Source organism: Simochromis diagramma, unplaced genomic scaffold, assembly GCF_900408965.1.
Source record: "Simochromis diagramma unplaced genomic scaffold, fSimDia1.1 OVJJ01000208.1, whole genome shotgun sequence".
Lineage (NCBI taxonomy): Eukaryota > Metazoa > Chordata > Actinopteri > Cichliformes > Cichlidae > Simochromis > Simochromis diagramma.
The window spans coordinates 4,097,924-4,113,335 of record NW_024386789.1 but is presented as its reverse complement, the minus strand read 5'-3'; the positions used below and the strand labels follow the sequence as shown (position 1 = coordinate 4,113,335).

Genomic DNA, 15,412 nt, shown 5'->3' with positions numbered 1-15,412 from the left:
TAGTCCATTGTACTGCGGTCTAAGTAGGAGAGTGAATGGGGCGAAGAGGTGGTCACTGGATTATCTGGTTGTGACTTATGCCGGATTTTATTTTTGAAATGTTGTAAAACAAAGAACAACTCATCAAGAACTGTATAAAGTATATTTCAATGGAATGTTCATGATCTATCTTTTTATATTTTGAAGAAAAAATAGAAACATATCAATAAAGTGTCATAATTGAACATATTTCTACTATTGAGACTTATAATGTATGAATGTCAATGCGATCTAATGTGAATCTCAATCTTCATAGCAGCTTGAATGAATAACAAACTAAAAGTCATGAGATGCTTTTTCAGAGACATTAAAATTGCTTAAAATCATTGAAATTAACTTAAAATAAATGAAAAAGTAACACCACTCGTGTGTCTGTTTAAGATTTCTGATCAAATGTGGGCGTTTGTGAACACCGGCTGAATATGACTGATAGAGTGACATTTTGCACCGACTGTCACAGTTAACACTGTTTATCAGCCTGTCGGGAACAGGATACCACAATAAAGTGATTGATATAATTTGATATGAAGTGAGAACACAGTGAAATCCAAAGCCATCCAAGAAACTGGAGACTGACATTGAATTCATGACTGGAAGGACATGGTGTATATCAGTGCCAGCATTTACAAGAAGTTTCTGTTTAAGTCAGTAACTGTTACTTTGAGAAACAGTCACATAATGGCAATCGATAAATTTGAGGTCAGCAGTAATTGTGTCATGATATTTAAGATTGAGGATGTAATCTAAGTGCTATCTTCCCAGCTTGATATCAGATAACTGTAACTTATAATATTCCTGACACTGGATACCAACATATCCCTTCCTGTTCCAAAATGAGAGGAACAGGAATGTCTATAAAGACATGGACGAGTGAGTATGGTGTCGAAGAACTTGACTGGCTTGCACAGAGTCCTGATCAACCCAATAGAACACCTTTGGGATAAATCAGAGTGGAGACTGTGAACAAGGCCTTCGCATCTGACCTAAAAAATGCACTTTTGAAAGAATCACCAAAAACTCCCATAAACACACTCCTAAACCTTGTGGAAAGCCTTCCTAGAAAAGTTGAAGCTGTTATAGCTTCAAAGGGTGGGCCAACATCATATTAAATGCTATGGAATTATCACTCAAGTTATACTGATGAATGTGAAATCTTTGGCAATAAAGTGTATTACTTACTACCTGTAATATTTTATACCTGAACTATGGACTGTTTGGAAGAAAACACCCCAGATATTTAGAAACCTGGTTGTGAAGTGCCATTTTGAAGCATTTTAGTCACATGCCTGTTGTTGTTGTTGTTTTTTACCTCGAAGTGACCATGCTTGAACGAAGAGCCAGTCTGTTAAGTTATCAGCTAATGCTAGCTGGCTTTGTTAGCAACCTACATCCATATACTGGTATGTGTGCAATAAACAGAGGCAAACACCCATTAATTCAGGCAAACTAACTGACAGATACTAAGTTTTCACTTACTAAAGTTCTTTGGAGGGGCTTTTACTATAGTTAACAATATGACACACTGTTTTATTTCGCTAAATGCTTCGGAAAACAGCAACTCAATTTAGCTGATGTCAAGTAGCAAATAGCTAGCCATTGTCTGTGTCAACATCAGGGACAGCATAAAAGATGGATGTAGTTACCATTATGGTACCCACTGGTTTCTGAGGTCGTGTTTTTTGAAGCCTTGAGGTGAGTGTTTCTTCTGTTGCCATCTGGCTTGCTAAAGAGAAAAAAAACTACTAGTGAGGAATATGTCTGACTGTGAAACTGCGCACTCATTGGCTAATGAGTTATGTTTGATAAGAAATATTCAGTGTGTGGATTCATATCACAGACAACTCTTCATTAAAAAAAACAACATATGACCAAAATTAAAACAATATTTTAAAAAATAAACTACTATGGGACTGTAAGTCTTTTTTGCAGTCACAGTCACCTATCTAGTAGCCTGTAGACAGAAAGCAGATTTAAGACACTCCTGCAGTGCCTTAATTTTTCCAACCTGGAAGCTACATCTGTCTTATATGCTGTCTAGGTTCAGTACTCGTTTCTATCACTTTTAACTCAAAGCAGCCTCATTTTGAGTAAAATTTGTTACCGGGAGAAAGTATCTTTAGAAACCAAAGCTTGTTGAACCTCTTAAAAGAAAACTTGCGTAGTGGAACAAGATTACTGCATAACATTTGCACTACTGCTGCTTGGAAAATGAAGGCAGTGAAGCTGGTGCAGGGGCCACATGCTAAGAAATAAAAATGTGGTCTAATGAATTGGCTGTTCTTTCTACTCATGGTTACCAACTGTCGGTTTCAAACTGTGTTGTGAAATTGTAGTGGTTATGTGTAGCCATCCCATGGGAGTCACAAGATGCAATGACTGTGCTGCATAGCTGCACGAACAGCAGAGTTATACGGCACTATATAGAACCAGGAGCAATCAGGTTATGATGAATATTGCAACACCAAGAATACCACAAAACGACTGATTTCCACAATTTTAACCCAAAACAAAAAATCTAGCTGAATTCCCTCTTGCATTTTATTGATACTTTATATTCACAAAGCGTTGAAATATTTGTATCTGTATATGCCTGAGTGTATTGGTTTGTAAAAAAAATGGTCATCAGGTTCTTAGTAAGCAGACTGTGATCAAATGACAGTGTATTATATCAGCCCGGATGGCAGTTTGTTTTTTTGCCAACAGCTATTAGAAATGTCTGCAGAGGCCTTTTTCAGTTTTTCCTCCTTTGTGCCTAAACATCACCTCCCTCTGGTGGTAAAACATAGTAGTAATCCACTTTGGTAGAGATAGGTTAACATCACAAGTATTGTGTGTGCAGTTAGAAATAATCTGTGGTCCTTTACAATATGTGACACATTACTGAAAACAATAACAGCTTGGTATTCTTCTTCTAGGGCACATTTATCTATTTTAATATAGTTTTATATTATTTCTTTTTTGTTTATGGGTAACAAATGACTCCTCAGGAGACAGCCCTGTCATTAAATGTAACAATGGCTTGAATCTGATTGTTTCTAGTAGATGACTCTACAGTCATGACGGTCCAAAAAAATAAAAATCCACAAATTTAGTAATATTCTTCTCGTATTGTCCGTTTGTAGCGCATACCCCTGTAAGTTGTCACAGACACTTGAATGATTTTCCACCCAACTGCATGAACTAGCAGATCCAAGGTGTAGGCGGTAGCTCTTTTCCCCCCCATGAAGCCTGTTGTGTGGCACAGCTATCGTCAGCAACAGATTGAGAGTCTGGTGGGGGCTGATCCTGATTTAGAGGTGATGGAGGCAGACAAGGGTCCAATTTCCTTTGAACTCAAAGTATCATTATCTGTGAAATGAGGGTGAATATGTGATATAGCAAAATAAAACCTACACTGGTAAATAATTTATTATTGTGCCGCTCCACAAATAGAAAAATGTGAGCCAGTTCACCTAATAGGTTCAGTGACACAAACATTAGGTTTGTGTCACTGAAGACATTTTTGTACATAAAAATAACAAAAGCACGAGATGTATTAAATAAAAATAATAATGGATGATGATTTCATTTGTGTTTGCCAACTTGTGGAATAGTTTAGTGGTGGACTTTGTGAAAATCAACCCTAATAATATTTACATAAATGAAGATATGTCAAAAGCTAATTTTTAATATGAGCTTTGTAAGAAATTCAAGTGATTGTGCTTTTACATTTTTGTATACTACAAAAATTTATTAAATTTGGTGTGAAAATAAATGACTGTGATGTAAAAAGGAAAACATATTTAGAGCAACTTAGTAACTACAACACTGTTATTGTTGATTACGGTAGTTATAAGGTAAAATAACAATTTCATGCTGGCAAACAGATCCAAGTAGTTTATTGTAATTTAACATGACATTTTGTTGCAGCATATTTCAGTTCACCCCAATCTCAGGCTGCAGCATTGGTTTGAGTGTAATTGGAGGAGCCTACTGAAGACGCTAGAAAATGGAATTAATTAGAAAGCTTTAAAAATATGTTTTCTATATGTTCGTTCTATGACGCTCAAACTCCACAGTTCTGGTTTTTAATCTACGCACATTCAAATCCAGTCATTTCGACTTAATGAAAAACAGTGAGGGTTTTCTGTCATTCACACGCCCATGCTTGTTAGAGAGGGCAATACCATGCAGAGGTGACATTTGATAGGGAGGTTGAAGGTTGACATGCCCCCTAGCTAAAATGGAGGGAAGGGACACGAAGGGGGTGGAGGGGTCCAGCACAGATCAAATTTCAACAGGACAGCATTCCCCCCAAAATTTGAAGGCAGACAACGTGAGGCAGTGAGGGACAGGGCGAGATCCTGGATGTTCCTGGAGGAAGTAGAGTTTGTGTAAAGTTGATCAGAGTTAAACCTCTGTGTGACAAGTTAGATAGCCAAACAAGGGCTTCGTGCTTGTGACAGGCAGACATGATGATAGAGAGGAAGAGAGACAACCTGATGGGCCGAAGGAAACAAACAATGTGATTTTTCACCCCGTCATTAGCCTCTGCCAGCAGCTGTTTTTCTTAGTGAGTAAATTATATTCATTAACTGGGTACTAACATTGTTTGTTGTCTTGCCTTCAGTTCGTCTAAAAACAAAACCATGAATTAACTTTTAATGTAATGAAATCTGTCATGAAATGTCAATTTCCCCTCTTTAATCCTTTGCTGCTAATACTTATCAACTGAAAACCTATTTTGCTGATGTAATTATCCCTCTGGTTTTAAACAGGTTTTCTTTTAAGTCCAGGTGTTCAAAATCTCAAGAGGGTGGTTTGCAGCATTCCCTCGGTTAGGATAATAACAGGGATGGAAAGCAGGGATCCACAGTCCAGTGAAGGAGAAGGCAGAGGGAAAGAGAGCGATGGGGAGAAGGACAAGCATCTCAAGGACCAGCTCGACAGTGAGGAGAAAGGAGAGAAGGAGATCAGGGGAAACGAGAAAGAGAAGAAGAAAGAAAAGCGTCGCTCAGGATCTCTATGGAGGAATGGATGGGCACTGAGTGAAAGACTGGCCATCAATGTATCAGGGATGCGTTATGAAACTCAGCTTCGCACCTTAGCCCAATTCCCTGACTCCATGCTCGGCGACCCCAGACGAAGGTCACGCTACTTTGACCCACTTCGAAATGAGCTCTTCCTGGACCGCAATCGAGCCTGCTTTGATGCCATTCTGTATTTTTACCAGTCAGGGGGTAGGCTTCGGAGGCCTGCAAACATACCCCTGGATATTTTCATGGATGAGCTGATATTCTATGAGCTCGGAGAGGACATCATGAACCGCTTCAAGGAGGACGAAGGTTTTCCAAAAGAAGAGGAGAGGCCTTTGCCATCCAACAGACTCCAGAGAAAACTGTGGATGCTGTTTGAGCACCCAGAGTCCTCATCGGGTGCACGCATCATCGCCATCATTAGTGTGATGGTAATCGTGGTGTCCATCCTCATCTTCTGCCTGGAGACACTGCCTGACCTCAGACATGACAGAGAGGTTGGAAATTTAATTCAAGTTCATGTTTGGGAAGGAAAGGTGTGAAAGATGGATGGTTTTTGCAGGGTTACCTGAAAGACAAAATGGTGGTGTCAAGGCACTAAAAGAGAAACCCAAAATCTTGTTGTAAAGTCTTGAATGAAATATATGTGATTGTTTGGGTCAAAGGAAACATAATACTTTGGTAAGCTGTTGTTTAGGTAAACACACACTAGAAGAGTACTACAGTGTGCTAAGAGGAAAAATACTGACATAGGATACTATTGGCCAATATGTCTGGAAGCAGACCAGAGCGAGCAAGAGCTTATGGCGTGATTATTTTAGTCGGCTGTTAAATTTGATACGCTCGGATTCAGGAAGTGTTAAAGGGTACAGGGAGTAATGGGTGGGTATTGGGATACAAATAATAGGAAGCATATTCAGACCCGAGAAGACAGTTAAGTGTGTTAATTAAAGGTCACAAGTGACCATACATATAGGCAAAGGTGAGCCAAGGCCTTCCAGGTGGCTTAGAACCAGAGACTAAAAGGTCTCACAGGATGAGTTGCATAGTTTTGGGTCATGTTAACACATTCCTCCAGGACTGCTGTGCTGTGGCAGACTTCCTTTGCACAAGGCAGCTGCCAGGAAACTACTGTAACCACCTCCTGTTCGAGTCAGCGGTACACTCACTGAACTGCACTGGCAATGTTACATGGCCTCGGCAGCCAGGGCGATGGGAATAGCGATGAAGGTGGAGATGGATGAGGAGTGGTGCAAGTAGACACTCATGTTTCTCTTCAGAGATCTCACTGGGTTAAATATAGTCTTAGGAGAGCCCTTGGAGCGAATCAACACATAGATGTCCACCTTTAGTAATAAACACTGTCACTGACCTGCTACTGAAAGTCATAAGGAATACACTAAGTTTATGTCTACTCTGAGCTTTATATATATTCCACACAACCCATTACAGCATACTAAACACATCTATTTTAATCCATGCAATCCGATTTCATACTGTTAACTGAATGTTTAGTATAAGATGTTTTAAATAGCCACCAGCCAATGCTTGAATATGCAGTGTTATAATAATAAGTGGCACACATGATGGAATGACAGGTGGACTAGAAGAGATAGCTGAATGGAAAGGCGCAGATGCCAAACACTTGCAATGCTGCCAAATATGAGAACCAATAGCATGGTGGGCGACATACTGTAGTTTAATGTATCAAACACTACCTAACTCAGCAGTATTTTTTTTAAAGTAAAATACTAGCACAATATACAGTAACAGCTTTGCATTTGAAAGAACATATGTTTACTTAATATGTTTTAGGAAGACTTAGATTATAAAATGCATACCACGTTCATATATATATATATATATATATATATATATATATATATATATTAAATATATAGCTATAGCGACCCACTTAGCTTAGCTTAACTAAGCTTAGCAAAAGGACTGATCACAACAGGTAACCTGATGCTATCAAAAGTAACAAATCTTGCCAGCACATTTAAAGTTTTTTTTAATATTAATTTTAACCCATATAATATCAAAATCAGTTCACTGTTCTATGGATGGCTACCTACCGGATTTTTTGCCATGGTTTTGCATAGTAGTTTGTAGTTAGCACTGTTTCCTTAGAGCAAGATGGTTCTGGTTAGCTGGGACATCTCTGTGTAGAGTTTGAATGTATTCCCCATGCCTCCATGGGTTTTCTACACATTTTCAGCTGAGAGACATACAAATGTATTTTATTGGTGGTTAGAAAATAGATGTAGGTTTGATTTACAACAAATCCTGTGGGACTTCACCCTTTGTGTGTGTAACTTATGCACTTGATCAAACAATCGAGACAAATCCTGTTAATTTTAAGGTGCTGGCAAATGTTTTTGTTACTTAGGTGTTTTTTGATTTTTTTTTTTTTTTTTAATTATCTTTTGTTTTTACTTCTAACTTCACAAGTATGTTTTACATTTTTCCTGTCTACCCTGTGTCATTCACTCAGGAGCATCACTCCCAAGCAAAGAACATGTCTGAGAACATGCCTGCTGCATCAAGTTTTTTCCACGATCCCTTCTTTATGGTGGAGACTGTGTGCATATGCTGGTTCTCCTTTGAGCTCATCATGCGATTCGCTTGCTCCCCCAGCAAAACGCACTTCTTCAAGGATGTCATGAACATCATTGATTTCAGTGCTATTCTGCCTTATTTTGTCACTCTGGGAACAGAACTGGTCAAAGACAATGATGCCTCTCCAGCCACGTCCTTGGCCATCATCAGGGTCATCAGGCTGGTGAGGGTCTTCAGGATCTTCAAGCTGTCTCGTCACTCCAAGGGCCTCCAGATTCTTGGTCAGACACTGCGGGCAAGCATGCGAGAGCTGGGTCTTCTTATCTTCTTCCTGTTTATTGGCGTCATCCTCTTCTCCAGTGCTGTCTACTTTGCTGAAGCAGACCACAACAAAACAGACTTTGTCAGTATACCACATGGCTTCTGGTGGGCAGTTGTCACCATGACTACAGTAGGCTATGGTGACATGTACCCTGCAACAGTCTGGGGCAAGATGGTGGGCTCTATGTGCGCCATTGCTGGTGTTCTTACCATCTCGTTGCCTGTTCCTGTCATTGTGTCCAACTTCAGCTACTTTTACCATCGAGAGACTGAATGCGAGGACCGAAGTGAGTACACTCATGTCGAAACTAGCCTATGGGAGGATGAGGAGGCCGAACGAGAGGATTTTGAGGAAGATGGCCAGGATCCAGAGGGAGATTATTATGCCAGTGAAGGTATTTGCAGCCCTCTAAATGGGACTTTGCTTGGTGGACTGTGTACAGGACAGAGTATAGAGTACAGGGGAGGAAATATGTATCTGAGGGAACCACTGGTTACTCAAGTTTAGGGAGGAAGTTTTGTATCCTTTGACAAAATCATAAAAGCAAGAAAAGTTCATGATTCACAATTAAATAAAAATGTATTTAAAGGTTCTGAAGTCCTGGCAAGACAAACTAGTGAACCAACAAATGCTAGTTTGTGTCATTTCAATTTAATGCTCATATACCTCCTAACAATCTAATATTGCCTTTGTTATTTGCTGGAACACTAACCAGTCAAATGTCACTGAAAAGCAACTTTTGCATAACACTGGTTTAAAAAACAAAAGTTTTACATTCTCAGGGTTGTGATATTAATGAAATACAAGCTTTTATTTATTAATGCTGTCAGCTTGTGTTTGAGATGACTTCCTGAATGTCTTGTGTCTTGAAACTATAATGTCTTAGTACTTGTGCAAGAAAGTTTGAAATGAAAGCAGACAGATCATAGGCGATATGAATGTCACATCTTTTCAGAACTCAACCAAATACCAGCTGAGCTGTCAATGAGGACAGAGTAAGATCTCTCATACAACACCTTTCACATTCTCAATATTGTTCTATAAGTATAATGTATGCATATTTGATTTTTTTTTTTTTTTTTTTAGTTCTGGCTTATATATTACCTAAAATGCCTGTGTTAAATAATTGATTTGACTGCCATGGCAAACGTTCTGTATTTATCTGCTTGATTAATGCATTCAGTGTTTTTGATAAAGATTATATTTTAATAATTTTCTCAAGTTTCCCATTTTGTTTTTTTGTTTTTTTTTGTGGTTTCCTTGTGTTGTTTTTTTAGTCAGTATTTAACAGTTAAGAAAAGGTCTATTACAGCAGTGTTATTTATGAAAATGAAATATAACAATCCTTGATAGCTTAGTCTACTGCGGCTCTGTTTTCACTATTGTGTGTCCATGCCTGACCTTTCCAAGAGCCACTAAGCTGTTATAAGCAATACCTTCAACAACATTGCTGTCAGATTCACAGGAACACATAAGACTTTCCAACACATCACAGTGATGATCCATGGAAGGTATGTGTGCTTATGTTACCTCACTTGTGTAAACTGCTGTAATAATGTGTTTTACTTTGTGTTATTGATGTTAGCTTAACAGTCAGTAAAGGGCAAGTACACTGTAAAAAAAAAATCCTAAAAAAACCCCTTCTGGTTACAAGGCAAACTGCCAACTCTTGAGCCACGTTCGCCCTAAACAACGCTAATAATAATAATTATTTGATGTAAAAAAAAGTTTATGAGAATCATTTTATATATTTTTCCATAGCATTACATTTGAATTTAACAGTTCAATCTTTCAAATAACAGATAAATATTTGTGAAATTATGATACATTTGTGAATGCATTTTAACAATGTAAATATGCATATGTACAGACAGATACATTTAAAAAACAAGAAAATTATGTTCTTTTACATTTACAGTGATTTTACGTTAATTTACATTTGAAATGTAAAATCACAGTCTATTTATGTAATTTTAATGATATTCTAGAAAAACATTACAAAACTGTAAAATACACAGTAAAATACTTTTATATTACTTTTTTTTTTACAGTGTAGATTAAAATAAACCTTTTTTCATTGTCTTTAACAATGGATCCCTGTCTGCTGGGATAGATTAGTCAGCGATGCAATGCTTGGATGGCAGTAGATGTCTTTTTGAGTTTCAAACAACGCCACAAGTAAACTCTCTGTTTACTTTATAATAATGGAAAATAGCATGAAATACAAATCTTGTGATCACTTATTTTAATATTTATAGGGAATGTAATCATTGTTACGGTCACCTGCAATCAGGCCTGAAGTGATGAACAAAGAAAGTGTGCATTTACAATGCCTGTTTATAGATCACAATGAAAAAAAAGAACTGATATAAAATGAGAACAATTAAACCTTACAAAAAAAGATCAAATAAATCAAAATATAAATTGTTAAACTCACATAAAACTTTTTTTTAGGGGGATATAAACTGAGAAAATCTGTTGGCCAAAGACGAGGCAAAATTTCATTAGGCACAAAAAAACAATAACTGTACAAAAAACAGACGATAGAGACGTTTTGGCTTCATTTTTCGGGAGCTGTCGCATCGTCCATGTTTTCTACAGTCATTGAAAAAAACATTCACCCACACACTTGGTCTACCTCTCATTGGATTTTGTACCACCAGAGGGTGCTCATGCTTTCACTTCAATACGCTTGTTTTCCCACTTCTAATTTCCCAGTCTGTGTACTTGGTAAATACATGCTTGCTTTTTTAAGTACATTCTGGTTTGTTGAACCATTTAATAAGGTTGCTCAATCTTTTCATGACAAATTTGACAACAAATATTTATATCATGTTTGTTTTAATTTAGAATTTCTCCCCAATAAGATAAACACACTTGAGTTGTACAAACAGAAACCTCTTGGGCTTCCCCAGCACATCTGTGTTAGGGAAACTCCAGAAACCTCACATGTCAAAATCAACAGAATGTTACAAACATGATTTCAAAGTACAGTTACAGTTTTTGAAATGTAAAAAAATAATAAATAACAATTTGAAATGCACAATACATAGTAATAAATAAATAACTTACATTAGTATTGCCTCCACAGAAACATGTTGAGAACAAATAACAGAAAGCTACTCATTTCAAAACTAAATCAAGTTTACAGGCTGAATCTAAAAACATATATAAAGGTGCTGATCTGTGAGAAGTCTGTGCAGTTCATTTTTTTATTTGTCCATAGAAAACTGAGGACTGCCCATAGAATTTAGACCCATTCCAAGAAGGTCATCAGAGTCCACGTTAAAAAGTCTCTGATTGTTTGGCATCTGCTCAGATACGCTATCCGTTTTCAAGTTATTCCTCAGTGGTAGGAACCGTGTAAAGGGAAGTGCGTGTCGATCTGGGGAATGTCTTGATGCCAGTGACATGGGAAATCCATATTGTGAGGAAATGAAACGGGTGTATCCGTCAGCCAGCAGCATTTCTCTGAAGGTGCAGCTGGTTTCCGAATAGTGACTCTGAAAATAGTGTTAAAATATTGTTAAGATTTGATAGAAAGTGATGCAAAAAAGGAGGAATCAGTTTTCGGTGTTATAGCTTACCTGCCCTTTCAGATTGCCTTCGCTATCCATACAGAGAAAAAGAGATGATGATGGTCCTTTAATGATAACATGGCCTGGTTTAACTGATTTCAGCTGCAGCAAACCTGAAAATACAGAAATAGTGATAATAAAAATTAGATTTCTACATAGGCCTCAAATTATCCACTGTCTTTTGTGGATGGAAGTCAGTGCCAAATATGCAATCTGTTGCGAGCTTATCCTCCTAATACTCACTGTAAGGTGTCTGAGCATCACTTCCTGTGACTCTCCCATCCATGTTCATCTGCAAATACATCCCACGTCTGTGGTTATCTGCAAAAAGAAGCAATGAAGGAAAGTAATCAGAAACATTTGAGTTTTATAAGAGTGACATCGCCTCGTCTGTATTTTTGTGCATGCATTCAATTATTCTGTGAATTGCTGCAATGAAAAAATGTTTAAATACCTGTGTAAAGATGCACTTCTCTGACTTGATTATTAAAGGATAAAAGCGGGTTGGAGTCAGGGAGATAAAACGACACAGAGACAGGAAGTGGAATGATTAAGAGAAGAGAAGACAGGTGAAAAAACAAAGGCATTTGGGCAAAAAAAGATTGACGAAGCTTTAAGATAAAGAGATGAATAAATAAGAGATAAATAAAAATAAATAGATTTGCAAAGATGAAAAAAAAATAAATAAATATTAAATAAGAAATATACCACTGTGCACTAGTGACTCCAGAAGCAGGTTTTGGCCCTTATAAAGGAGCTTGGAGAAGGAGGTCCTACTTCATGACCGCATGAGTCAGACATTTCTACATAATTAGTGTGATTGAATGCTGAGGGGAAAACCTTTGCTCTCATACTGTGTATGGACTTCTCAGATCACTTACAGTAAGAGTTGTTGTAAAGTTGTGTTTTTTTTGGACTCCCACAAGTTCAAGTGGACTAAGTATTTTCTGAGGCATCATGCACGTGTGCAACATGTATACATAATTATGTTAACCAGTGATTTCATCACTTAACTCAACTTAATCACAATATTTACCAACACCTGAATTTTAGTCTTTTTTTGCACAGAACACATTTTGATATGAATTAGTATTTAAACAACTGTTTCTGTTCATATTAATTGAAGCCCTACACCTTACAGAACTACAGAACCTCCTTATGTGAGGAATTTTTAGTATTGCTTGGAATTTGCAATTCATGACGTCTTGATTAGATAGAGCATCACATATACTCAGTATATTTCAAAATACCTTGATTACACAACAATACATTGTAGCAATTCTTTCCTTTTCATAGTTTTCCTTGAAATATTGTAGTAAAAATTGACCGGAGTACAACACTAATTTTGCTTCGTCACGTGTGGATGAGTGTGCTGTTTGCTTTTCCATTCATCCCTCCAATTATACTTTTAAAAACTGCAAGAAAATATAACAGGAAGTGTCTGCGTCATCTCCGAATGAATAATAGCAATGAATTGGGAGTGGGAAGTGACCAAGTGTGTTTTGAGTTTTATGGTGTTTATCTTATTTTGATATGCGTGTGTTTGAGAGAGAATGGGGGGGACGAGTGGGTGAAGCAGATTTATAAGCAGCCGGAGTGTTTACAGGAATGCAGCTGTGCAGTCACAAGAGAGGCCTCACGTCAGATCGGAAACTCTCCAGTTAGGAAAAGGTGCATCACGGTGAAACGTCTTCAAACTGCACCATCACTTATTTCACTGCACTGTCATACTGAATCGGTCAGTTAAGAATGTGAAGCATCTGCAAACACTACCCTTAAGGCCAAAGAAATAATTGATGATGCTTTCTTCAAAGCTCTGATTTACTACTGATCCATCTCCAACTTCTGTAAAATAAGTAATAGATTTAGGTAAATAAATGTCTCTGTTTTATATGGAAAACTCTTCATGCTGTTTCCCAATCAAATGGTACAAATACACACAGAACATAGTCAGAAACACTTCAAAATATTCCTTAATGTTTATGCTGGATTTTCCTGTTTACTTTTTAAGCTTCCAGCAAATTGGGGTGTAAGTCCCATCAGTGTGTGTGCGAGAAGTACTTGTAAGAAAAACCCATCATGCTCTTAATTTAAGCACGTTTTTCCCCACCCTCACATATTAAGGATCTTTATGAATGCGTCAATATATTTACAGGTGATGAGGGTGAGTATTTCAATGAATAGAAATCAAACTAAAACTTCCCCAGTTAATTACATAAATTAAAATCATTCTTTTTTGTCTCACACTTTTTATGGTATCCTGAAATATGCAAATAGACTCATTTAGACTGCGTATGTTGGATGGTTTTATTCCCATAACCTAAAAGAATGAGTTATGGAAGTGAAACGATTGGAAAAATATGTTCTGCCTCTGTGTTCTCACCTTAAAAAAAAACAATCTGTATTTGTCCAACTGTTTGTGATAAACGGCCCTGCACTATTTATAACTTCCACTATAATCCGCCATCTGTTTTGGCTCATTTCCAGTCATGTGGTGCTAAATTTACCCTGTAACATAGGCTGCAATTATAGTGTCACTACAGTAATCTCTTTGCTCTAATATAATATTAAAAACCAGGCTGTTTACATATCACCAACATGTCTTATTATAGATCACTCTGTTATGGACCAAATTGCAGGCAAGCACGACAGGAACATAAATGTTAAAAAAAAAAAAGTGCTACCATGCAACTTCCCAATTTGATTACTTACATAAAGCATCTATTTTTTTTTGCTTTACAAACTCAATTTTATCCATCTACAGTGCATACAGTACACTAATTTGCTTAAACAGAACAGACATTGTCATTTATTACTAAATATTATTTAATATAAAGTCAGATTCAAAATTTCTATTTCCTTTCATGTACATATTAGAAGCAAAAGTCTTTACAAAGGAAATTTTGGATGTTGTTCTGCCATATATCAGAAAATGTTATGGATAGCCATAAAAAGTCAATTTCTCTCATTTATTTCAGTATAAAAATGTTCCTTAATGAAACAATGAAAATGGGAAAAAATGAAACAATTTTGTGAGATGCATATTAACTTTAACATTTTTACTGGAAAACATAATTTACCATTAAAACGTTTAAGTGACTGATATCACTATGAAATCTCCCCACTGATGAACTCACATTAAGAAATTTTTGTAACTTTTCTAGAATTTTCCAGTCATCGTTTTATCTAATTTAAAGTGCCACAAATTGAAAATGTGTGGTAAATATAAATGTAAATATATATATTTTAGTCTGATAAACATATTTCTTACTAAGAGCTTCATAACTATTGACTCACCCGCATGTGATCTTCTGTGGGCAGGCTGTGTGAAGGCGAAACTCTGAAATAACTCCTTCAATAACATTCATACAGGTATGTTTGTTTTTTTTAATTACAGCTTTTACAATCATTATCATTATTGTTATCATATTATAATCAATTATCATCACTACTCTCCAATAATATGAATTGAAATCATAACACAATTTGTTGTCCAAAATGTACACATACAAGTAGCATATCTTAAATGTCCATAATTTAAAACATATTTCCTTTGTCAACCTAAAATGAAATTACAGTCAGTCTTAAAACTAAGTATGAAATGAACGTACAGTTTAATACGCACACATACATACTGTACATACATACATACATACAAACAATAGCAGTTATCATAAAAAATGATAAAAATAAAATACACACATTTTACAAAGTCCTGCTTTCACATCATTTGATGATCGATATCATGACGTTCACTCTAAAATGGTTGAATTTGGCATGCATATTAACACAAATGCTCCGTAACTCAAGTCATTTTCCCCCAGTTCAAACAGGATTTTGTCATAAAGCACTTTGCTAATTGTCTCATTGTCTGTCCTATTCACATTTGTGCATCT

General features: G+C 36.7%; 2 protein-coding genes across 4 annotated transcripts; one reads left to right on the top strand and one right to left on the bottom strand.

Annotated features, from left to right (window-relative positions):
- The first annotated feature begins 520 nt into the window (after window positions 1–520).
- Window positions 521–9,154, top strand: LOC120728547 (potassium voltage-gated channel subfamily A member 7). Of its 3 annotated transcripts, XM_040023558.1 has the most exons (4): window positions 521–4,591; window positions 4,797–5,551; window positions 7,552–8,332; window positions 8,894–9,154. In XM_040023558.1, exons 2-4 carry the CDS (start codon window positions 4,874–4,876, stop codon window positions 8,935–8,937), a joined length of 1,503 nt encoding a protein of 500 aa, XP_039879492.1. In that variant the 5' UTR covers window positions 521–4,591; window positions 4,797–4,873; the 3' UTR covers window positions 8,938–9,154. The 3 variants fall into 3 exon arrangements, with proteins under 3 accessions (XP_039879492.1, XP_039879491.1, XP_039879490.1); XM_040023557.1 differs by having other exon boundaries at window positions 4,810–5,551; window positions 7,552–9,154; XM_040023556.1 differs by having other exon boundaries at window positions 7,552–9,154.
- Window positions 9,155–10,920: 1,766 nt separating this feature from the next.
- On the bottom strand, window positions 10,921–11,870 carry fgf21 (fibroblast growth factor 21). Its single transcript, XM_040023537.1, has 3 exons — window positions 11,760–11,870; window positions 11,526–11,629; window positions 10,921–11,441 (listed from the first exon to the last, which is right to left on the bottom strand). Exons 1-3 carry the CDS (start codon window positions 11,818–11,820, stop codon window positions 11,151–11,153), a joined length of 456 nt encoding a protein of 151 aa, XP_039879471.1. The 5' UTR covers window positions 11,821–11,870; the 3' UTR covers window positions 10,921–11,150.
- Window positions 11,871–15,412: the final 3,542 nt, after the last annotated feature.